Genomic DNA, 26,377 nt, shown 5'->3' with positions numbered 1-26,377 from the left:
GACACCACACGGTGAACATTTTTGGGAAAGCAGGGCGACACATTCCCTGGAGCAATTGGGGGTTCAGGACCTTACCCAGGAGCCTGAAGGCAAAATAACTAGGATTTGAACCTACACTTGCCCCACCTGGAGAATCAATGCACCTAATTATCTTACCTCCTTTATGTTAAGAAATGTTGGTGCACAATCAGGAGTGCTGAAATTTTCTTAAATTTGTTACCACACCTTTGTATTGAAATGTATTAAAGGGAAAAAAATCTTGCTCATTTTATAAAGGCAGGAAAAAAGAAGATTCACTCGTCATGGAAATGGGGCGATTTCCCACAAAAGGAATGAAAATAAGCGGGTCCATGAAATAGCTTTGAGCACACAGGCTTAATTGTGTGTAGAAACCCGAATGATCAGTGCCGCCAAATGGCATTTTTATTATAAACCCCCCTGCAACCTTTAAATGGTAACAATTGTTTTGTAGGCCGGTAGTGCTAAACAGCTCCTCTGGCCTCATGCGATTTGATATCTGTCTCCGTGGAAATTAAAAGAACAACCGGCCGCCTGGGGTATTGTGGCCAACAAATGAATTAAAAAGGAGTTAGATCCGGGGGATATTTTCAAATACAACTGCCCTTACATCCGGTGATTCGTATTGCGTAGTAGGGATTATGTGGCCGTGTCATGATCTCGGTGCCCAAACAGATATCGGACTGGTAGGTGGGGCAGTTCAGCTGTTGCAAGTATCCCTGTTCCTGTCATTTCCTGGATGCGTCTATCACTTCATCTCCTGAAACGTCGCTTCAAAATAATAATGTGTTTTTAAGTACAGAGGCTAATATTTTTAGCATTTGATTCTATAATTTTTGCAATAATGAGGGGGGAGGGGTTAAGTTGTTTAATTTTAATTGTCGTCATAAACACCTTTTTGAAGTAAAGTGACAGCTGTTAGTGACGTTTCTCCGATTGTGTGTACAACAAAAAGTTTTTTGTAACACGGCTTCCCTTGTTAGGATGTATGTCCAGCCTTTCTCCTGTGCAATGCAAATAGTGATGAACAGTGCTGGTTCAAAATCACTAAGGGTGCACCTGAAATTAGTGAAGGGGCGGGATCGGCAGCACGCCACAGTCATGGACTGATCGACTTCCATCTGCGGGTGCCCATTTCTAACTTGAGGGTGCCAGGCAGCCGTAGGCACCCTTGTAAACCCAGGTCGGGTGATGCAGACTTGATGGACGTTTGCTGGGTGGTAGTAAGGTATATCTGTAGCGGTTAATGTGACCTTTTCTGTCACTGCTTCCCCCCCCCCCCCCCCGGCAGAGAGTTTGCGCGTTGGAAGGTGAGGAACACCGCCATCGAGCGGAGGGACCTCATCCGAAACCCTGTGCCCCTCATGCCGGAGTTTCAGCGCAGCGTGCGGATGCTGGGCCGGCGGCCATCTACGCAGCAGTTCATCGACACCATCATCAAGAAGTACGGCACCCACATCCTCATCTCGGCTACTCTGGGAGGTAAGATGGTGCTAATCTCCTAGCTCCTCCATCAGTGCACCTTCAAGGAAATCAATTACAGCGGTACCTCAGTTCAGAACTCGGGTTCGAATCCTAAAAAGTTCTGATCGAATTTTCCCCATAAGAAATAATAAAAAAAAACAATTAATTGGTTCACGTCCCCCAAAAATTACACCTAAGTATATATATATTTTTTTAAACGCAAAATGAACAGGATAAAATAAGAAGAAGATATACTGTACTAAACACGTCTAAGCACATTTATCAAAACAGTAATTTGTAAAGTTAGAAAATAAACGTATCCAAACAATGTGTCCTGCCCCTATCGTCCGCTCCTTCCGTGTGCCACGCCCCCTCGTTAACCCCGTGTGGAATCCCTGTGTGATCAGCTGTTTCTGCTTGTTGTCATTAGTCCTTTGTATTTAGTCCGCGTTTCAGTTTGTTTCCCCAGTCCAGTCATTGTATTGTCCGTCGGCGTTTTGCCTGCCTTACCTGTAATTAAACCCCGTATTCCCCGATACCCTGACGTCTGCGCCTCTCTGTTCCATCCTGCTCCGCACGACAATCTTATTATAATTAAATGTATTAATGATTTATTATTAATGATATTAAAATAATTAATAAGAAATCTTTATTTTTAAATGTATTTTATTATATAATAATAATTCCTGTTACTATCATTGTCTAAATGTATTTTTACTGTATAAATATATGTATTCAGCTAGTGTAAACATGCACGATGCTATCACAACGAATGCGAGGTTGAGACTGAAGAGTTACCCTTTGTTTCCGCTGAGAGACGTGCCGCGTGACTCATTTCCCCGCGCGTACAAGTTATCTTAGTTCGACGTTCACGGTACGACTTCTGAGATTCAGATCAAGTTCTAGGTCATTTTTTTGTCGAACTGGTTGGTTCAACTTTTAAGAAATTCGAGTTCTAATGAGTTTGTGAACTGAGGTACCACTGTACTTTAGGTTCCCTGGAAAGACGGTCCCCAAGTCTTGGGGCCTCATTTTCAAGACTGCATACGCACAAAGAGGCAATGCGCGTACTCAACTTTTTACATATAATCTTGTATTTATCAAACAAAATTTTACAGGAAAGAATCTATGTATTTCCAAAAACTCAGGAGGAGGTGTATACGACATTATGGATGAATCGGTAAAAGGCAACATCCATTTTAAAGCGGGGAACTGCGTAAACCAGCGAAGTGACCACACACATTGCAGCAATTCATACCATCAATCCACGCCTTCATGTGAAAAACAGAAAAATTAAAAATGTGAACTGGGATGTCTTTTAATTATTATTATTATTATTATTATTATTAATAATAATAATAATAATTCTGTTTTTTATTCTAGTGTGATTCCGTTTATTTGTGCAAGCCAAAGACTATGTATTTGCCTTTGATAATTTAATTAGCTATTTCAAATACTGTCTTGCCACCTCTTCTCATGAATTAAAAATATCTAATTGTCACAAGTTGCACTAAATGTGAAATAGGCGTCAGACATTTGCATGCATGGATTGACTTATAAAAGTCTTTCTTGCAAGTCACTATGTAAACAAAAAGATTAGAAGGGAGTGAGTTTTCATGGGCCATCGAGATTATTTGTTTACTGTTTGCACCATGTGTTTGTAATATCGTCGCAATTTATTTTGCATTAAATGTGTGTTTCCCTACACTGTGGGTGAACAGACAAACATAAATACTATATTTGCAACTATGTCCAGTTTCCAGATGTAATCTGAGCAATCAACTGCACTGACATTGTGATAAGGGGACCTCAAATCAAATCAAAATGTATTTATCAAATGCATAACAGTACAGTAGATGGAGGTGGTGAAATGAGTGCTAATTAAAGTACTTTTGTCAATCGAAAGCCATTTCATTCTATTAATGGGTAAGTCATCTGTCTTGTCATCATGAAATTATGATTTGTTCATTTTGAGTTTAACTTACCACATCGGAGCCTCCCGACTGCTCTGGCACAGCACTAGATAATATGCATTTACCTTATTTACCCTATTATAGGTGCCATGGCCATGCTGAAGTTTGAGGGGGAAGATGTGGGTTTGCCCTCCATATTTGGACTTTCACGTTTTTTTCCTCTCTATCGTATTCCTTTTTTTTCTGTACATTTTGTAGAGCCGACAGAATTTACGGCAGCGGCTTTACGTCGCCATTCAGCACTCCATTTGAGATTCAGCTTTATTATCATGTAGAAGTACTCTGACAACGGAATGCAGTTTGGCATGGAAGCTTAAAGTGCAAAATGGTGCAGAAGTACCAGAAACAGCTGTGCAATACATACATGTGGGAAAAATATCATCAGAAAATGTACTTTTAAATATTTAATTGTTTATGATAAATGTGCAGAGGCACTCAAACATAACATTTCATTGTGCCTCCTCACACTGTTCAAATTCCTCTAATTTTATTTAAAACCGGCGTCGTTGGAATTTGCAACCAGAACGGCTTGATTTGCATAATTTATGAGCATGCAGCTCATTTGCATTTGACCATTTATGGTTGTTTGTGGGTGATGTCTGGGCAGGATCACACATGTACGCATATTGACAAGATAGTTCTGATATGTTTGAGGGGAAATATGCATACACCTGGTTTGATAAATCCAATTTTATTTTTTTTTTGTCAGTACACATTTTTTTCTTTTCAAGCTTGCACATTTTTCCATGATAAAATTCTGGCAAAGTTTGATAAATGAGGCCCCTGGTGTCTATTTGAGTTTAGTCAGCAGGAGCCACTTTTTAGGTAGCTATGGCAAGGTTGACCCTGGACACATCATGTGTTTTTCTGCCCCCGAGTCTCTCTACAGTCAATCTCAGCTTCAGATGAGAAAGTGGATCGAAAGACCAGCCACGGCACCAAGAGTGACATGAGTGATAGAGGTTCCAGAGATCAGTGAGTTCTTGTGGTTTGACTTAGAGTTGTTTTGCCCACTTCTTTAGGGTCTTGTCAGACAAATGGTCTTCGTTTTCTTCTGTCATCGCCCTGCTGTCAAATCGTGATGGAGTCAATAGAACCGCATGTTCAGCGATAGTTATTCGGCCGTATCAGGTTCCGGATGTATTTGTCCTGCATTTCGCTTTTTATCTCACGATGAAGCTCACTGTACTCAGCCCAGACTTAGACGTGCTAATTTACAGAAGCCAGCAGTACCGAGTTAAATAACATTAAATACTGGCTCTTCTTTAGGCTGTGTAATAAAACTGGGTCTGTGCTGCATGGGAAACTCGTGAATCCCTTCTTTATGATCAATAAAACGATGCCTTGGATGCAGAAACGGCCACGAGCTCTACATTTAAGAAATATTGAAACATACTCGCAGTAATAACGACTCATATTTGTAAGTGTTTCTCATGGCACCCCTGCTGCTATGAACTTGGGTGAACTTTTCTCTCTACCTTCAGGTTCTTAGAAGCTGCACATTAGCGTGAGCCATTACGTTAACTGATAAAGCAGGAAAGGAACACGGCTGCCCAGAATCTGCCGTTAAGGCCGGCAGCTAATACAGTTGCAGTGATAAAAGGGCACTGAGGTGCCCCAATTTTGCCTGTCTTTTTTTCCCCCATCCGTCCTTTGAGGGGCAGTTTATGTGCTCAAAAAGAATCAGTTTGTTTACTTTAGGGTTCCTTCTACATGTGTGTGTGAGTGTTACTGTCGTGTCTGTCAGTTTCACCACTGGGCTACTGACACACCCTCCTGCCTTCGGCGGGTTTGAGGGGCGATGGCTTTAAGGCCCTAACAGGTTCAGAGTATGGCCCAGAGTAAGGTTATGACTCTTCATGCAGTGGAATGGCAGTATGGAGAATGATGGCCTGTATTGTGACTTTTTAAACACATAATCTACCTTGATTTTGTCATCTCACAGACATCACGATTTCCCCTCCTGTAATTCACAAATAACCCTCATACTTAGCCTTGATGAAAAGTTGATGCGGTGAAAGGTGAAAAAAAGGTAAATGCTTAGTTTGGAAGGCACAATAAATACCATCTGCAGTGATGCTTAGTCCAGAATGTTATGAATGAAACTGTTCTGGAAAAGCTCAGAAAGAAATGATCTTTTTGTTAATTTTCACATAGCACAGCCTCTTTGCCTCATGTATTTATTTTAAAAAGGAATAAAACACTTACAATAACATACATTATTAAAATATCAAGTCAGCTCTGTCTGCTGTTCGACTTTATAGGCTTATACAAGTAGGCATATACTTTGCTTTTTAAAATTCCTGTCATATTTAAGCAATGACATATGAGGAGTGTGGTTGTACTCGTCTATCACGGCTGTGAGTCAGTTTTAGGCACGAAAACGCAGTTATACAGTTATATTCTGGTAACAGCACTCATACACCATCTCTTGTCCAATCAGGTTTGTTGGTCAGAACTGTTGTATAATTTTTTTATAATGTTACATAAGATTGTACATATGTGGAGTTAGTTAGTAATTAATTACACAGACAATGTCTAATCACAGACATTAAATAGTCTTACACTGACTGGTTTCAGATAAGCATGCTACAATATGTTAAAAAGCATGTAAACATTAAGGTTTTTTAACAAAGCAGTTTTTAAAGTATCGATGCAATGTGAAAATACAATGCTTTGCTAAATGCATGCCATTGTTCGTAGAGGTGTGACCTAACACAAGCTTGGGAACTGAACCAAGAGCTGACACAGGTTCTGACTGGTTTGATTAAAGGGCTAAATGTAGGATAGGGGAATATTCACTTAGTCATTTCTAGCAGAACTATGCAAAGCAGCTCACATAATTATATACTGTATTCTATAATGAAAGCCTTACTTTGCGGGCCTAACCAGAAACGAGCAGGAACATGGTCCCAGAGAACTTAACACAGCCAAGTTCTGAGCATGAGAGAGAATGTGACAGAATCCTTTATGGAGTATTATATTTTATATTGTCATTTATATAACATCAGGCTACATATATATATATGTACATATATATCTTTATACTGGTCACACTGAGTCATAATATAATTATAATTAATAATCAGGATCTTGCTAATAACTGTCAATAAAGCTGTCGAGAACACTGGCTGAAAGAGGAAAATGTTCATTCATTAAAAGAATTAAATTGAGCGAATTTGATTTGAAATTTGGAGTCACTGCTACTTTCTCACTGCAGAGGTGGTACATTATTCTTATTTTAAATATTTGCTAAAACATATGTTTAACACCTTTTAAAATCATTTTTATGACACGTCTTAATCACTACTTTATCGTTTTATAACACAGTGTAAATCACTAAAATAACACTTCGCCGTAGTAATTATGATCATGCCGGCCGTGGCTAGAGAAAGGACATGTACTGTGAAATATCACTGACGCGCTGTTTTTCCTTTGTGTTCTTCAAGCCTCTTATCAAGGGACACGTCTCTCGTGCCAAGTGTGAGTGTTTCTCACGGGCATCTGGTGATCCACCTGCAAATCCTTCCTTTTTTCCCGCAGGTGAGGAGGCTCTTACTATGTATATGGCTAAAAATAAACTGGACCGGAAGATGGTGAATGTCACGCAGAGCGTGGAGACCCTCCATCAGCTGGCCTCCTCCTATTTCATAGACCGGGATGGGACCATGAAGAAGCTCCATGAGATCCAGATTTCCACCAATGCCATCAAGGTAGGCACCCCCCAGCCCGTCCTCCCACCATCACTGCCCATGTGCCACTCCATGTTCCATCCAGTCATCTCTGCCGTTGTCGTCGGTGACAGACCAGTGAAGCAGTTGTGGCAGCCCAGGCTTCGGGTACCGGCAACTGAGGCGTGATGAAAATAAGCAGAGTCGACAATGACTGCTGAGTCAGAGGGGTGGCGGTGGTGGTACGAGGGGGTAGGGAAAAAAAAAGAAAAAGATGCTCACACAGCAGAATCTCTAAATGTGTCCAGGTGGCGCAGCCTTAAAGAGGAACGGTCACTGGCCCGGCAGGCCGGATCATTGTGGATCAGCCTCAAAACGCAGACGGCATTTTGTCTCCTGACCTGTTCTCTCCTCCTTCATTAGAAGAATCGCATCCCTTAGAAGAGGAGTCACGTTTCTCACCCTGGGATAATTTAATTTGTCAGTGTAATTATGTGCGCGGTGCGTCCGGCTTTGAATGACGTCATCACGAGGCTCTAATAAACTGTGTCGTGTCAGAAGGGGAGTGGCAAGACCTTAGCTTATGGAGGGATTACTAATGTTTAGCTAACCTACAAGTGGAGGGTGAAGACAAGCTAAACAGGGATGTGAAACTGAATATAATATAATTCCCACAATTACAAAATAGCTAAAATATAGCTGCTTATGTTCTCTTTGCCCCTCCAGAAAAATCATCATTTTCAGAAAAGTAAACAAAAACACATGCATGCAACGAAACCATCGGGGGTTAGTGACGTGCGCAATAATGTTCAGGCTTGGTTGGAAAATAAGCCAGATGAGGTGGCAGCTCGACGGCGAATGTGCCTTCGCTCCCTCTGCGGTCACGCCGGGCAGATGGCTGCCGATGACGCATCTGAAACCCGAGTCTGTCGCTCTCTGATATTCTCTGAAACAGAAGAGACCGTTTTGTCCTTCGAGTATTGAGTTCATTTTGATGTTTCAGTATTAGATTTTGTAAAGTGTATTTTTTGTTATTATTATTATTATTATTATTATTATTATTATTATTATTATACTGCAACTATTACCAGAAGTGGCCAGAAGATACTTAATAATACTGATAATAGTGATTACAAATAGTAAATTAGAGTAATAATAAATAAATATGCTATGATTTATGTTATTTATTTTTAGAAATATAATAACAATATGAAAAAGAGCCCTATGAATAGATTCCATGCAGAAAATCCTCATGCCTTGTGCCCTATGCTAATTGTGATAGGGCTGCCCCGCACCCCCCTCCCACGATACTGTCCAAATTAAGCAGTTAGAAGATGGATGGGGGGGGCCTTCCAGTGGCTCATTTTTTACTTCCTCCTCTGCTTTCTTCTGCATTTTTTTTTTTCTTTTTTGTCGAATACCTCTCCCATCCCAAACGAGCCGTCTTGTCTCTGTCCAGCACACACACTCGCACGCTCACCACGGCCGGTGACGGAAAGGGCATTCGTCTCTGTCAGCGGCACATCCCCCCCCCACCCCCCCAAAGCAAGGCTGGTGCTGACACTCCAGTAGCTGTAACATCATCTCATCAGCCAGGCTCCCCTTTGCTTAGCTGGCCCCTCACTCCCCCAGCTTGGAATCTCGTGCGGCCCGCTTAAGTCGGTTTCTGAATTTTCGGCACCACAGAGATGTTAATCAAAAAGGCAGACAGTTCTGCGGTGATGTGGTTACGCCCAGAGCGAGTCAAGGAGCCTCCGTACACAGGGGTGTTGTCCCCACAAAGAAGGATGTTCGTCTGATCCAATGAATTCTCATGCCCTGGAAATCCCAGACATCACTTTTTCTTGCCTTTCAGCTTTGAGAAATCAATGAACCTTTGAGCGTTAGTGGAATAAAGGAAAACAATTCTATTTCCAGCCAAATGGTTCCCAGACCTGCGCTTTTCTGATGTTCCAGTCTAATGTCAGGATACTCTTTTTTTTTTTTGCACTTGAAACCTTCTTTGAGTCATGGGACCCACAGTGTTAAAACCCACGGACTGTATTGTACATTTTACAGAATCTCAAAAATTGCAGGAGGTGAGAATTAACAGTAGCTTGAAGGTTGAGTGTCCAAAAATACTGTAGATTACCAGAACAAATGTTATATCTGATCTGAAGTAAAAGACTGATACATGTACAATATTTGATACATAAAAAAGTGAGACAGGTCTGAAAAATTCTGAAATTCTATTCAGCTTAACGTCCTTGCCGCCTTTCTTTTATATAATGATGGTCTTAAACCGCTAGAACATAAATCTTTAATGATAAAAGAAAATCAGAAATGTAAGCATGACTTATTAAAAAATTCTTGTTTGGTTTTTTATAATAGTGCTAATCTTGAAGCCGAAGAAACCATTCACCGCCCTTCCCCCCCTTTCTGGGGTCTGTTCCTGTAGGAAGAAAGAAAAAAACAGTCTGATAATTGGAGCAAAATCAATTTCACACAAACAGCATGGGGTGACTAAATGTACCCGTCATACAGCAAGATAAAAAAGTGATAAGTGTAAAGCAAAGCATTACAAACTCCAGAGCGTGCAGGACCACGTTGCCCGCTGAGGGAATGAAATGAACCTTGTTGTTTCTCTTTATTAGGACCAGATTTGCTATATGCCATTCCTGCAGGCACACTGTGCACGGGAAAAAAAATGAAACACAGTCAATGAAGCATCACAATAATGGTACTAAAAAATTCCATTTTACAATCGATTGTTTTCCCTGACGTTCTTTGATAATCGCACTGCGTAATGTGCTGTTGCGTTCCTGTCAAGGTCACCCGCCGCATTAATCACTCTCAGACTCAATATGCAAATTATGATGATGCTGCATATTTCTTCCAAAGGAATATTCCTCCACTCTATTTCACGGTTGGTTCTTCTGTATCTTTTCGGCACACAGCCAAACGTGAAAGAATAAATGGATCTTAAACCAAGGGAATCAAAGGCAATGCAAGGCTCATAAGAAACATAAAAAAATTAAATAAATAAGGAAGAGCTGCCATTAAAAAATGAAAGAGTTGGCGATGCTGTCTTAAGTCAGGAAGGTGAGCGATCCGGCAGGGGAACTGGCAGCTATAAAGAGGCTGATTAAAGGGGTTTTTTTGGCTTTTTGGGAATGGGTCGGTAGGGGTAGAGCCAAATAAGAAAGTCCAACAGATGTAAATAAAATAATCACAAATCTGGGCTGGGAAAGGGAGGGAAAAATGAGACTTAGGTCAGACACTGTAGCGGTGAAAGGGGATCAGATTAACTAGTGTTGGTTCTGGGTCTGTGGTCTGGGTTTCTGGGGACCAGGCAGAACGGAACATGACAATATTTACAGATTGCTGACAGGTGTAACAGATCAATGGGGATAATCCCAGGCACCGAGCTCTGTCTTTCCAAGACAGCTGGAGGCTGCACCTCATTCCACTCAAATATGTCATTTCTGAATGCTATTGCCAAAACCTGCAAGTCAAAGTCGTGACGTCACCCTCAGTTTATTATAGTATATTAGTTTAGCCCTTCTATATAAATATGAATATACAGTATCATCCCATATTAAGTTCCTTTAATCAAAGTTTATGTGCTTCTAGCAATGGATATTTACTGAATCTGATCCAGTATGGTCCCCTGCAGAAGACCAGCAGAAACATTGAGACGGCACTGATGAAACCGGCGTGGGTCACATGGCCGTAGATGTTCTCTGCTCAGCTCTGGCCAGACGCTCTAGCGGCATGCAGCTAGGCCGAGCGTCCGGCGTGATGTATGACTGCAGACAGCTTCCAGGACATCGAGTCCACACCGAGCGAGCAGACACCTGACGGCTGAATGCAGCCAGTCCCATGCAGAGTGGCCGGATTGCACGGCGCTTCTAGACAGCAGTGACGGATTCGTCGGGCGCCCAGGCTCTAGAACATTGGTTCCGTTTTTTTGTCGGCTACCAGATGAATGCCTTGTGCATATGGGAAATCCTCATTTTGAAGAACTGGGATGAAAAATAGGGGGTAGGAACAGAAAGCGAGAAATATCGCACACCCAGTGAAAAATGAACGGTGGCGGGTTCACGTCCCGGATCGTCCGCACTGAAGCCGACGGAGGAGAAACTGCAGAGAAAGGTGAAAATGCGAAAGAGGCATGTGACAGAAGTGCTTGGTCCCACACAATCCATCTGCAGATTAGGCCCGGGTAGGTGGACGGGCCATTTATTCATTGTGGTGAATTGGCGTGGTGGTGGAAGTCTCAAAGCACAGGGGTAGGAACATAAAGGCAGCCTGCAGCAATGCAACAATGCATGCATTAAGGGTGAGGAGAGCAGTATGCTTGGGATAATTCTCTGTTTGGAACTAGTGGAGTATAACAGAATACATGCTGTATACTTGATGTGTTTGACAGACACAAAACATCTCATATTTGTATGGAGTTGGCAACAAAGCATGGATTTTCTTTAGGAACTGTGAAATATCGTGGAGTTATTTAGAAGCTCACTGAATGTTTGGGCCGCATTTAGTGATAACAACATAATGGAGGTAATGGAACATGATGAAATATCTAGGATTTATTTTTAGATAATGGGAATGTTTGGCCAGAGTCTGGTGGTGGGGCAGCTGACTGTAACATCTGGACTTTCATGGGAGGCAATAGAAGATTCAAAATATAGCAATACAGACACCTTATGAAGCGCTAGTTAAGTGCAGCAGTGTAGAAGAAATTTTACGGCGCATACTGAATATGGTAGGATATGATGAAGGATCAACGAACTCCAAAATGCTATCAAGAGGACAACATCAAGATATCAGATATCACAGATAGCTGTCTTCCACAGAAGAGGAAGAAAATCCTTCAGAATCTCCTGAATAATGACTGGTATTAGGATCTGCACACCTTAGCATAGAAATGAAAGCTTTCTGCCAAGCCGGTAGTAACGGATGTTTTAGTCTGACAGCTTTCAAAGAAGTGACACACAATGTCTCGCAAAGTGAACTTAATGACTGGATGGAAGTAATCACTTGATGTCGTATGTGTGCTGCGGGCATTTGTTAATCAACAGCCACAAAAGAGTGCACCTCAAGGAATTAAGAAGGAAGTCGAGGGGGGGGGGGGGGAACGCCTGTAGGGAGGGAAAATGATTTCTGCAGAATCGAGCCCAATTATCCGATGACTTCGATTGGCTTTTGAGACTTTTAGATAAGTACCCCCTCATACATTCAAACACACATTTATGCACTCATGTACGCCTTGCTGTTTACTGGATCTCGTTGAGCAGTCCTTCTTTTTTTAATTCAAACTTCTGCTGCCTCTGGAACTGAGTGCAAGCGGGAAATTCATTATTGATCAAGTTGCATGTAGAGCAAAATGCTTCGCTAACGAACTGCTATCGATCATCATCCTGGGGGCGCAGGGGGGGGCCGATGGTCTGCGAGACACCAGCCAGGCAGAGCCGAAAGCGATGACCCAGCTATGGTGCCCCGTAGGCGGACAGGAGAGGATGCTTCTGTCAATCACATGAAAGTTTGCTTAGAGGCTTAGGGAAATCGGAAAGGAGGCAGAGCTTAATAAGGTAGCCTTCAGCCACTCTGGCAAAAAAGGCTGAACATTAGTGACAGAGGGTCCTGGAAATATTTTACTGACTCATGTAAGTGCTGGAAGCTTGTTTAGTATTATGATTTCTCTGCTTATCCAACACTTACTTTCAAAGCAACTTACAAATTTTATGGCTGGATATTTTACGGCAGCAATTTGGATTACAGTAAGAACCTTTTCCCGACTGTACAACAGCAAGACTCCTTTCTGGGATTGAAACTGGCAGCCTTCCGGTCACGAGCTCATTGTATGTAACTTCGTGACCAGCAAAAAATTGCGCACAGTCCCCTGGTTCGCGGGCCCTGTTATCGGAGTCTCCAAAAGCAGCACTTTGGCAGTATCAGGCAGCCAGTCAAGCATAGCTTATAACCATCAAGTGCATTATTTAAGAGCAAGTTGACTAAAGGCACAACGGGGCAGAGGGAAAATAACTGAGCGGTCGGAGCTGCGGTCTGTCTGCAGTCAGGTCATGCAGAGCCTTCGATGAGAGGCGCTCTCGTTGATGAGCGATCGCAGATGGGAAAGGTGATGCAAGCTTTAGGCTTTCATGCATTAAGGTGATTTTGACAAACAGAACCAAGTGATGGCAGCCGTATGCTTCCATCTGTACAGTACCTCTTAAACAGGACAGTGTCTCTTAAATTTGTTGCACTAGGGTATGATTCGACCAATAGGTGCAGTGGGTGGGGCGAAAGGGGCGCATTGATGCGGCCACATTGATGCGAACATTTTAAAAAAGAACACCAGTAAATGTATGATTAAAATTCAGATCATTTATATCTTATTAATTAATCATTTTCTCTCCCAAGAAAGCAGAATTCGAAATCTCTTCAAAACGTGGCATACTTTTTTTTTTTAACACCATTCTGGTTAAAAAGGAGAAGACAGGCGAGATTTCTATCGAAAGCGGGGTGAACGATTGAACCCTGGCTTTGCACGGGAATCGAGCCTGATCCCTCTGAAACTGTGCGAGGGAGTTTCTGGAGCCGCCTTCTCTCAGCTCTTCCAGGATAGAATAAGCAATGAATCAGAAGGGATTTGGGAGTTTCTGTGCTTCTTAAATAATCAAAATCCTCTAAGTCCGCGGCATGTTGCTGAGATTCCATCTCCCTTTGTGCTTTTTTGTTCCTTTTCTATTTTAATAATCCGATTCGCTAAGCATCTTGCTGTTTATCGGCCATCCTGATGAGGCTGGGCTGTTTACCTCACCATACAAATCAAAATAATTATGGTGATTCTATAGTTTTTTTTTTGTTTTTTTGTCTATCGGGCTTTGTTTTAGAGCATTTCCCCGCTCCGAAGTAGGATTATTCATCCAAACTCGGAATGTGGGTGGCTTCCCAGCACCTGCTATGTCAGGCACTGCTTGGTTCGTTGCGGGAGGCCCGCCTCATCCTCGCGTCACCGGGCAGATTTTTAGACGACATGTGACAGTGGCAGGACCCATGCTGGCTGAGGAGGTGCCTGTGTTCACAATCTCGGCGGCTCAACCACAGAAACAAACCTGCACTTGTCACACTCCATAAAAGTTACACTGTAAGCAAAAGTGTCTGCTGATCACCTGAATATGAAATGGTATGAAAGTCATCCCTTCACTCAGCCTTTCCCATACAACACGTTGGCAGACATTCTGCCCTGAAGAGACACCGTCCCGACGTCCAAGCAGGACCGCAGACTCACAACAGACATTCATCAAGATTCTAAGATTACATCACATTCAGCCAAAACACATCGTTACACTGCAACTGGAGATCTCCTCTTGTTTATTTACAGTGAACTTCCCTGATTTCACAGCATTTGCATCATGCATGTGTGTGACTTAAAGGGATGTGGTGGGGGCACTGTTTTTTTTTTTTTTAAACATCCCCCAAAAAGTTTACGGTCTTTGAACATTGAGGATGGGATACCACCACAAAATTGCACTGCAACTCCTAGTGCATGTTCTCTTTACATGTTTTTTCAAGTTGTATGCATATTATGCATAATATTAAGAGGAAAACCGGAAGATGAGGTGCATGATGTGCCAGTGTCAGGATTTGCCCCCGTTTCGTCGCAGTACACTGGCTCAGGTCACACAGCCTTCCTCTTGTCTCAACAAAAGTGCCTTGTGCCCATAACTAAGCTTCCTCTCTCTGTTTTCCCGTGACACGTGAAGGAAATAAAAAACAAGAGTGAGGACTTCAGCTGACCTGAATTCTGGCTGCCACGAGCTGCCGGAGTTGGGGGGGGGGGCACGAGTAGGGGATCACAGTGTTCTCTGGCTGTGCCGCACAGACAGAGCGCTTCCTGTTTGCCCCCCCTTTACAAATTCACTCCATTTACTGGCTATGCGAGGGACGAGGCCCAAGGACCCTCTGTGGGTGGGATTTATGACACGCTGTCAATCGCTGCCTGGTTTAACCCAATGGGTGCTAATAAAGCAACCAATGAGAAGGATCAGGTGAGGCAGTGATTGACAGCACGCTGTAACTCCACCAACGAATTCCTAGCCTCATTCCTTCCTTACCAACCTCAAGAGCTGCTGTCCTCAGCTTATTTGGCAAGTCTGCTGTCTAATCTGACCATATTCCGCAGACATTGATTTACCTTTCCGTATCTTTTGTGGGTTGTCCAAAAGGCCATTCATGGGCTTGCCTTTGCTTGTGCACATTTTTGCTCCAATTACATGAGAAAAACATTTAAAAATGTTAAAGATAAAAATATAAAGAAAAAAAACTATATGTCACTTGAGCATTTTTTCCGGAGCAATTATAAAGCCATAGACCTTGGGGGGGTTAGAAATCCTCTCCTAAAAAGATAATCACGGTGCCAGCTAATTCTGTACGGTAGACATTTTTAGCATAGTGAGATGGAAATTTGAATTTGTTTTTTTTCTTTTTCTCTTGCTAGTTTCTGTAATAATGAATGGAGTTGAGTAAACAAGGCAGATAAAAAAGAAGTTGAGGACTATGGCATGTGACGAGCGTGTTCAGTAGCTGCAAACTGATGCCTATTTACGTTCCCTGATTGTCGTTATATTGCCCTTCTGATCCTTCAATAGTCTTGCAATCGGTTCTCACTTTGTTAGAAGTTATTGTGTAGTTGTTGTGTAAATGTGTATTTGTTGTGTAGCTCCTGCTCCAAAACCGCTTACCCTTTGACCTGGGCGTTCACCGTAAGCTCAGCCTAGCTGCACTTACGCCTAGGTGATTCCTCGACAGCATGTATGTTTGCACATCTATGTCGTTCATCCCGTTTAGCAGATGCTTCGATCCAAAGCGATGTACAATTGAGAAAGCAGAGTCAGCCAGTGTCTCGAACAAGTGGGGGCCCAATGGTGAAATCACTATACCAACCGTGGGATTTGAACCAGTGACCTTCTGTTGACCTGGATTTCACCCCCCCCCCCCCCCCCCCCGGCATTAAATCTGTGTATACTTGGCAACACCCTTAAAGCTCTGGGGGCTGTGTGAGGTGATCCAGGGATCTTAATGCTGCGCAGAGGACACCTGTCCCCCGGCGTTTGGCTGAGGCCCGCTATTACTGCCTTTCAGGTGACAGAGACGCGGACGGGCCCACTGGGATGCAGCAGCTATGACAACCTGGACTCCGTCAGCTCGGTCCTGCTGCAGAGCCCCGAGAGCAAGCTGCACCTGCAAGGTAAGGGGGTGGACAGGGGCGGGACAGGCTGGTGCAGAGAGACTCGGCCGAGCTTATCCCGGGATTAGCTGCTGGGCCAGGGGGCGGCCGGGAGGCAGGGGCTTGGGGACGGTAGGGGCGGCCGGGGCTTGGGGACGCCAGGTGGGCGCTTTGAGAACCGCAGGTGTGGGTTTTAGGGAGAGCAGGTGGCGTGGAATCCCTCCACCCACTCGATGGCAGCTGCTGTTACCGACATACTAAAGAAGCTAAACAAGAAATCTAAGTGTAGTGCTACCAACCCATTGGTTGTTTTCAGTTCTACTTCATTGTTGCCCCTTTGCCTTCTCTTCTCTGACAGAGTGTGAGAATCTGTGAGAATTTCTTTTTTTTTGTCCTGCTATCTGTACCACAAACCATCAGGACCAGAACCTACCCTCAGACAGGCCTATCTCATATCAGCTTGTAAGTTTAGTTAACTGGCAAGTCAGCGAAAGCTGTGTATACCAGCACAGTTTTGGTTGTTTATAGAGTAGTTGTGATAATGTGCTGAGGTAACTTTCTGGAGGAGCATCTATGTGGTCTTATCTGCTTCAGTTGAGTCCTTCTCTATACAAAATCGACGGTGTTTGTTTACGCTGTCCGCTGGCCCACCCCCCCATCAGCGAGTTGTCCATTCCAATTTCCTGGTGTCAGGACACAACCCGCTGGAGGTCCAAACCATCAAGGACCTGCTGTGCGACATTTTCACGGTGCTTTGCGTTTGAGGACAGTGTTGTGTTTGTTCTTGGGCGGCGATGCACCTCAGACTGCTGTGTCATGCAGGATGTGAGGAGACGCAAAAGGCACTGAAAATAAACCCAGATGATAATGGAATAACCAGACAGAATGCTGAATGAATGGAGTATGAAGATAGCTAGCGCTTCCATTAGCGCTGATCAGCTGACACATTCATATTAATCTACTAAGGGTTCAGATAAGGTCATTTTGAAGGTTTGGCTGAAATGAAAGATGAACATTTGAACTTATTACAATAAACATCAATGCAGATTATGATTTTAATGGATGGGATAGGTCTCTCCCCCCCCCCCCCCCCCCCCAATGTTTCATTTTTTGCCCTGAAAGCTACAGGATCACATTTACGGAGCAGGTGAGCTAATATCAGACATTAACATCATTAACGGGCAACTGGCTGGCTGACAGTGTTCAGGATCTCTTACTGTGTTCATGCCGTTTGCCCAGTAATAGAAAGTCTGTGGCTGTTATCATTGGAGACACCACCACAGAGGGTAAGGTCTGCTCCCTAATACGCAGACGTGTTGGTCTCCCACGTGGAAAATGGAAAAAAAAAATGTGATAGTCAGATTAATGTTCTGGAGGTGAGGTACCTAACTCACTCATGCAGCCGGCTCCCCCGCATGGCAAGACAGCTCTGTGACTGACCTGCGTGGCAGATTGGGGCGAGCTCTGGGCTGTCCCGGCCGGCGGGCTCTGGCCGGTCAACTTTAATTTTAGGGTGGGTGTGAAACGTTGTCAAGACAGGAAAATTTATGCCTTGTTTTGTTGACCTGAAATTCACCTGAGAGCAAAAGGTAAAGATGAGTTTGTGCTTTTGCGTTGTAATGTGGGAATGTCCAGTGGCGCCAAGGGAGATGGTTTGTCCTCATGCCTCCAGCGATGAGGGTCTGATTGCTGACTCAGTGTGGGGTTTGCATGTTCCCTCTGTGTTCTTGTGGGTTTCCTACAGGTACTCTGGTTTCCTCCTGCCATTAGAAAACTCGCAGTTAAGTGAATTGCTGTGTCTACCTTGCCTGTATTGCGGTGTTCCCAATCCGGTCCTTGGGGACCCACAGCCGGTCCATGTTTCCGCTCCCTCCGTGCTCTGGGCCAGACAGTCCACATTTTTGCTCCCTCACAGCTCCTGATAGGATGTGGACTGTCCCAAGGACCGGATTGGGAAACATTGCTGTATTACACGTGTGTGTGTGTGTATGTTTGCGCCCCACAGTGGACTGATATGTCATATAGATTGTCCTCTACTTCACGCCCTGAGTTTCCTGGGAGAGAAATATTTATGTTACCAGACCGTAGACCTACATTTGCTTATCATCCACATGTGAACGTGAGTTTTGATAATTACGCTGCTGTATTAATCATGTATTATAGATTAGACTACCAGTAAAAGGAAGTGGCATGGTTATAATTAATTGGCTATTAATTAATTAGGAAGAAACTATGCATATGTCAATGTTTTTAATTGTTATGATTGTTAGCCAATAATGGCTAGCTCTGAATTTTATTATGATTATTAGAGAGCACCAGTGGGTGTGTGACGGATGCTGGTATATTCTCTATATTCAGGTCCCGGGGGGGTCTTTCTGCTGTACACTTGGGAAATTGCAGAATTGTCTTGGTAAAACACCCAGCTCTCTAAATAGGTCAGGTTCTTACTGGAAGCTGCTTGAGACGAAAATTCCCATTCCATTCAATTCAATTCAATTCAATTCCACTCAATTCCATTCCCACCATAATAAACAAATCAGCCTTTAGATGGTCCACAACAGTGTAGCACGTTTCATGAAAAATGCCTCGCGCCTGTTGTCCGTCTCGCCGGCATTTTCAAACAGAGGGTCCGTCAGCTCAAGCTGGCTGAAGGGAGAGGTGTGGAAGAGGACTGATCATTACCAGCACGGTGCTGCCAGGGGAGAGCGAATGCCAATATTGTGTTACCTCTCATGAGGGCACTGTGGGAGACCTGTCCCTGGCTCACCAGGGGTCTAAGAGCAAGTTATAGGAGGGATGGATAGTGGAGCAGGCGCCACTTGGCACAGCCGATGGGGGTCAGGCCAGGGGAAGATGTGCTCCCTGCTGTAAATGAAACTCCTGTCTCTGCCAGGAGAGAATCACAAGCCCGTTGCCAAGGTTACCGAACTTAGAAACTTCGTATCCTCTGGCCGTTAATCTGCACCTAAGAAATGTGTCCATTTGTCTAGTATACTTTATTTATAGTCTATCAATTCCGGTGAGCAGGATTTATGAGGAACTGTTTGACTTTGAAGTTGCAATAAAAATCAGATTCTTTTACATTTCTGCAGATGTTTTGGTAACTACTGAATTGTGTGTATATTTCATAATATAAGTAAAAATGTAGTTTATCTGTAATTTGAAACAGTGAATACCTGACCACCACTTTACTCACATGTATGTAAAATCAGTAAATGCAGTATTCTGACTCACCAGAATGTTTTATCTGACACAGCCTGTGATAGAACAGCAGCACATGTGAATGACACTTTGTACTACCCCATTATATGCGTTGCTTATATTTTTAGACACTGTAACACATTCTAAAAACAGATTTGTTAAAAACAACACAAAATGTGTTTTTTGCACATCCGTGTGTATAGTTAACACAATTTGTCAGTTTTACTAAAACTAGTGGATTAATCCATTGAACATGGGTGTGTGTTGTTTTTTAAAACAAAAGTGTGTTGTAACTACAAATATCTGACACATATTGTGTTTTTTCAAATTGCTAGCAAGCATTTTTGATAATTGCATTTCGTCAATGACATTCTGCATCCATCCATTTTCGCTTCTCTGATTCTGGGTTGTGGGGCGGTCTGGAGCCTATGGGCGCAAGGATGGGAACAACCCAGGACAGGGCACCAACCTATCATAGGGCACATTCACACATGCATGCCTACGGGCAATTTGGTAACTCCAATTAACCTCAACATGTTTTTGGACTGTGGGGAGAGACTGGATTACCCGGAGGAAACCCCACGACAGCATGGAGAGAACATGCACTCACATGGAACCTTGGTAGAGACTTGAAGCCAGGAGAGGGGACAGTGCTAACCTATGCACCACCATGCCACTCCCGATGTTACACATTACACTCGTAAAATTACTGAACTTCTCGAAAAAGAAGAAAGCTTTAACTTATATACCCACCATTAATGCTTTTAACAAAATGGCAAGTCAACAGGAAATAGTAGTAGTAGTTGAGATTCATCTGACTCCTGTTGACACAAACAATCAAGAGGATTGAAACATGAGAGCAAGTTACTGGGCAGACAATAACATCTGACTTGAAGTCTGCAATGTGATTGGAGAAATATTTAACACATCATATGATAAATGTGATCCTTGTGTGTGTCTGTGTGTGTGTGTGTGTGTGTGTGTAATAGTACAGTCTTACGTAGCAAGAAGCTGTGTTGGTTATATACTGATCCCATGTTCTTTCATCATTAATCAGTCATAAAGGTTCATGTGCATCATGTAGCTACTATATTTGTTCGAGATTTCTATACAAGTAATAACAGAGCAACTAAGTCACTTGTTCCCCCTCAAGTAATGTTACTATTTTTTTCTTATTCATTTTAACACATATTTAAGCTAATGTGACACAAAATGTGCTGAGGTAGTGATAACACAAAAAAAGTTTGTTGCTAATTAACACGTTTTTTAACACGTAACAATTTAAAGCACAAAAGTCTTTTTTTCATGCAATATTTACTTTTGTGATCTGGGCATGGGCATAATTTCCAGGGGAGTTAGGGGGGTCATGACCCCCCCAATAATCAGATCCAGCCAATATAACCCCCCCAATAATCATGTTTCCCCTGTAATGGGTGGAGACCTCGACCCCCCCCCCCCCCCCAATGTTCCAGCCAAAGTTAAGCCCTTGGATATGGGGGCTGGAAAATGTAAAGCTGGTATACACCGCTATGGGTGCAGAGTTAGGAAAAGCTTCACATTTTGCACTGAGATTTACACCGATTGGCATTACAATAGACACTTTCTCTGATGGAACTTAAGGGAGTCGATGTTTCTTTTCCTTCTTGAGTCGATACTTTGGAGAAACACACATTCAGTTGGAGCTGTGAACCAAAGTGTATCTCATGAGCTCAAAGCCTTCAGGAGAGAATGCTTTCAGCATTGTTTATGTGTAGAGGCCTTTGCAAGCTTTGGGGCGTGGAATTTGTGGCTTGTGTATGCATGAAAGCCTAATTGGAAGTCACAGAGCATCTGGCAAGAGACACATTGCACTTTTGGACATTACTACTAACATTTCATGCTCACAATTCACTGGGGCACCCTTCCTATTTTCACCTGAATACAAAATCCATTTGCTTGAAACTGCAACACTAAAGTTAAAATATACAAACAACCACAATTATTTAATGACGTAGTTCTTAAACTTTGCAATACCTTTCATTATTTCAATCACGTTCCCCATCAAAAATATTGTAGAAAGTGTAGAAACCTCGTTCTTTGTTAAATGAAAATACAATTTAATGTCAGGACTGTTCTCCTTTTAAAAGCAGACTTGCGTTCCATTCTAACCATAACCCAGGCTTTACCTGCTGTTCCGTCCGGTTCTCCAGCTGTGCAAATTGGAGTAATTAGCTAATTGTCAAGTTTAATTGTATTACTTCTTTCCCGTTTCCTCTAAATGATTATTTGCTCGTGTACAATTTTGAATTCCCATTTTATTAATTTGAATCATTCTTTTTGAAAAAGTAACTGAAATGGCCATTTTTGTACTTTAACATTGACCATTATTAGCAGACCGTATGTGTATATGACAAGCATTGTAGTGGTTAATTGAAATACCTGAGTACTAATAGGGCAATAAATGATGGCTTAGCCCATAATTAGTTTTAAATTTCCATTATCTTCTGTTTTTCACAAGTCCATCTTTCACCCAGAGAGATAGTGCGGGGCATGTTCATTGGTCATGCCCTTCCTCCAATAAGGACTTGCCACCTGGTGTTGACTGGAAAACAAAAGCAAAGTCTTTCGATGTTTTATTTTCTCCCTCTGCTTCCAGGGGCTCTCAGCCTATCTAGGAAGATTTATGAATATGTTAAAACGGCCTGAGCCAACAATTTTCAAAGTGGAAAGGTGAAAATGAATTAAATAGACCTACTGGCTATTCATCTGCAATTTGATGGATTAATGCTTATCATAGTCTGGGGATTCCGCCAGTTTCATTGCGCTGACAAACGCATACAAAAAAATTGGAATGGCGTAAACAAAGCAATAAAGACACTCTGCTGACACATTATATGCTGTATCATATTAAATCTTTCACATAAATAAAAGGAAATCTAGGTCTACGCATGCATGCGTGACCACACCCGTGAACACGAAGTACATGCACACATTTGAAAATGATAAGAAAGCGCAGTACTGCCCTGGATAATTGGTTATGGAAAATGGATGGATGGATCGATCGAGGGAGATGAAAGTGAATAAATTTCTCTAACGAAGAGAATAAGAATTGGATTTGAAGAGTTTATTTCATTCTTACAAGTCGGTTTTTAAGTAGTCATCAGCCTATGATCCTGAAAAGATCACACACACACACACACACACACACAGTCGTGTAATCATATCTTTTTGGGGACCGCTCATTCATTTCTATGGGAAAAATGCTAATGCTAACTATGACAACCTTAACCCCTCCCCAGCTCTAACCATAGCCATAAGTAACCAAGCAAAGTACAAGTTTTTGCATTTTAAAATTTTTTCATTGCAGTCACAGATTTTTATTTAATTGAGTTTCCTGGTGCCCATAAGGGAAAAAATCATCACATTGTGGGACATTTTGTCCGCATAAGGTAAGATATATCCGCTCACACAGACACACACACAAAAACCCAGCACCACAGTACCTGATCCAGAATGAAGACGATAAAGTAAGATCCTATATTCATATAGTGCACCTATTACCTGTGTGGCCACTGCAATCTTAGTTATCCAAATCTTTTCTCAGAGAAGATTGCATAGCATTAAAATATGACCTAAAATTCGACGTTACTGGGGAATTACTTTCCTGTCAAAGGTGCACTTGCGTTAAAATAAAATACAAAGTCATGACATATAGATTGATGGCATTACCCTTTATTTTTATCCCGTCTACTGCATCAAACTCTGGTTATCTGATTAAATCGCTCCCAGGTGACCTCGAGGTTAACTTTGTATCAGGAGCGGTCAATCAAGGGTATGTTTCTTCCTGGGATAGCAGACATATAAATCAGTCGTAAATCAGCTATAATCGCCTCGGATGCCAGGCGAGGTCTTCATGCTCAGCCACAGTGGGAACTTGTGGATTCAGTATAACCATAGGTCTTAATGCAATTTCATTTTACTGACCGGGATTCAGTTGTATGATTCAACAGTGATGCCACTCATGCTCTGATTTCAGCAGTATTTCATGTCTTTTACCTCAACAATTTTATTCCTCAATATTGCCCTGTGATATCAAAGACCCTAGCTATATATGTGTGTGTCTATGCATACTATGTATATGTGTGTGTGTATGCATACTATGTATATGTGTGTGTGTGTATGCATACTATGTATATATATTAAATTTTTTCTGTACGTATGGGTAACGGAAACTTTTGTTACGTATTTTACATGAAGCTACAAAAGTATCAGGCCTATGTGCAGCTATGATTAATACCGATTTTTATATATTTTGTTTTGTTTATTGCATGACTCTTAGTACGTGAAATTGTTCCTAATTCCGATAATATAATATGATATCTATTCTGAACATTTTTAAAATTTCTGAAATGTAGTTGTCATTGTAAAACAAATTGTGTGACAAGTTCTGGTTTTATTTTTAGATATGAAGACAGCCCTGTGGCCGGCACTGATTTTTTTGTGGCTCTGTGATGCTTGAAAAATCAAATGAAATCTGAAGGAGTCTTTGGGTGGAGCCCAGTGCCGTCCGTGTGCTACACCCTGCTATCTTGGCTTGTTGTGTAGCTCCGGGAAGCCAAGCCAGAATATGGGTTAGCTGCCCCATTGCCTCCCCCAGGAATTTTATTTGAATGAACAATTTCAATTTTGGCCTACAAATGCCAATAGAGATCCTGCTGTCTCTGCTGTGGGCGCAGCTTCACCCTTGCTGAAAAACAGAGAACTTCAATGTATTATTATTATTATTATTATTATTATTGTTATTGCTACTACTACTTACTACGATAATAACAATATAATTATTATTGCTATTATTATTATTATTATTTATTAATAATGTGGCATCAGTTAGGCTGAATCTACAGCAGAATGACTGTCTGTGTCTGTAGGTTTTTCATAAAAGATACAGCTGCACTCATTTCCTCTCCAGTCTCCTCTTACTGGTAACATGCTATTTCTCCCTAACCCTCTTCAGTGACAGGCTTCGGACTGAACAGTGGGGCAATTTATACGTGTAATTTTCAGCTTTTATGGTAATTACTGCCCCCCACCCCAACCCATCACCAGCACCACCACCATTTTTTCCCCAAAGTGTTTGTCAGTGTGTCCTGCCCAGAGCAGAGGGCTCTGAAGACCAGTCAGTGAGGAAAGAGCCCACACAGGCTGACCTCGGATACATGTACCTTGCGAGGAGATGCTCATGCCCCCTTGGCGGGCCTTGTTTCCTGTGACATTTTATGACAGCTCCATTCTTTTAGGATAATTGCACTACTACATGAATCTCAGTAACGTTAATCAGTGTGTGCAGCAGGTAGCTTCTTTTGTACGATGTGCACTTAGCTAAATCTTCGCAATTGTAACGATTTTACAGAGGGCAACTGAATTTTAAATTGTAACATCTGGTTATTTCAATATTGGCACTTTCTTTTTTTCCTATCAGATTTACTGAACTGGTTTTAATTGGGGAAAAAAATACATGCTTCACCTGCCAGTCCTTAAGTGGGACAGTTTTGCATTGTTCCATTCCCTATTCTGGGTGACCATGGCAACATTAAGTGCCACGCTTAAATAGTCAATTGTGCCTGATAACCTTATATTATGCCGAGATTACAGGGTCCTGATCTTTAGTGTTTTTTTGCCCTTTCCTTACAAAATCAGAATATTAAAGTTGAGGTTCGCAGTTATTTGTATGGATTTCTCATTACAAATAGAATGAAGGGGAAATGCACTTTTCCCTCGTCCTTACTCAGTAAAAGTCTCGAATACAGAAAATGCAGGATAACGCCATTCCCATAAAAGGGACAAACTATTTTATCCCATGCAGTGTCACTGAACTTCTGTCTGAGAGATTGTTGCTTTCAGTAGATCCCTGCTGTTTTTTTGGGTTATAGGACTCCGCAACATGTCTCTCTGTGTAAACAAAGATCACACAGACTGTGGACATGGGAAGGCAGGACAGCGCAGGATAAACAGAAAAGGCAGAACCCTGGGCTAGTGAGCCAGGGGATGGAAGGGAATTATCTGAGGCCTCTGTCCCTATAAAACAGGTGAGAGCGACACGCGGACGGCGAGGAACGTGGCGGGCCTTGGCCAACGGCTGCATCAGCCACCGGTTACCAAGCAACGGCCCCCTGTGCGTGGCACGACACGGCGTCGTGTGTGGCGAGCGAGGCAGCTTTTCTGGCCTTTAGAGCTAGACGCATAAAGAGAAAATGGAATCAGTGTTCGCATAGTCAGAAAAGTTAAGAATCCTATCATTTCCCAAAGTTAATTGGCTGCTGTCTTTTAACTAAACACTTGAATCTGGCTCCTGGCTCACATGGGATCAGAGATCCGCCATTGCAGTTACCTCCCAAGCGTTCACGTGAGTACTTGTGGCTCCCAGCGACCTCCCTGATCTGTTGTTTGTCTTGTTTCGCCCCGATCCTCTCCTCTTCACTTCTGCAAATGTCCACAGGTCACGCAGGTGGAACCGGCCACCGTTTGTACAGACAAGCCTCACCTGAGTGGCATTTGGTTTTCGGCATTTTGCCCCTTCACACAAGCAGCTTCGGCTGCAGTGCTGCTTTGCTCCGAGACAGTTTAAACCCCTTTTTGACAGCCACACCCATTGCCGTTACCCTGCAGTGTTTTAAGGCAAGCTGACGTGCAATAACAGCATTAGTAGCAAGTGCGGTGAACAAATCCCATCACTGATGTCTGAGCACCAACATATGTAAAGATCCCTGAGGACCCAGGGGCTGAAACACAGCCGACTTAAGGTTCCTGAGAAGGTTGTCGCTTAACTGCTGATCCCGATGGTGGATCTTATAATG

The 26,377-nt window shown here is 42.7% G+C and overlaps 1 protein-coding gene across 3 annotated transcripts in view; it reads left to right on the top strand.

Annotated features, from left to right (window-relative positions):
• brinp1 (bone morphogenetic protein/retinoic acid inducible neural-specific 1) overlaps positions 1-26,377 on the top strand; it is an 86,972-nt gene that overhangs the window by 46,873 nt on the left and 13,722 nt on the right. For all 3 annotated transcript variants that reach the window (XM_072714761.1, XM_072714763.1, XM_072714762.1), the window contains exons 3-5: positions 1,310-1,500; positions 6,999-7,168; positions 16,259-16,364. In XM_072714761.1, the coding sequence (XP_072570862.1) occupies positions 1,310-1,500; positions 6,999-7,168; positions 16,259-16,364 (467 nt within the window). The remainder of the gene's footprint in view (positions 1-1,309; positions 1,501-6,998; positions 7,169-16,258; positions 16,365-26,377) is intronic.

This window comes from Paramormyrops kingsleyae, chromosome 7 (assembly GCF_048594095.1).
Source record: "Paramormyrops kingsleyae isolate MSU_618 chromosome 7, PKINGS_0.4, whole genome shotgun sequence".
In the NCBI taxonomy this organism is placed as follows: domain Eukaryota; kingdom Metazoa; phylum Chordata; class Actinopteri; order Osteoglossiformes; family Mormyridae; genus Paramormyrops; species Paramormyrops kingsleyae.
Note: the sequence above shows the minus strand (reverse complement) of the source record. Positions and strands in the feature narration are given on the sequence as shown.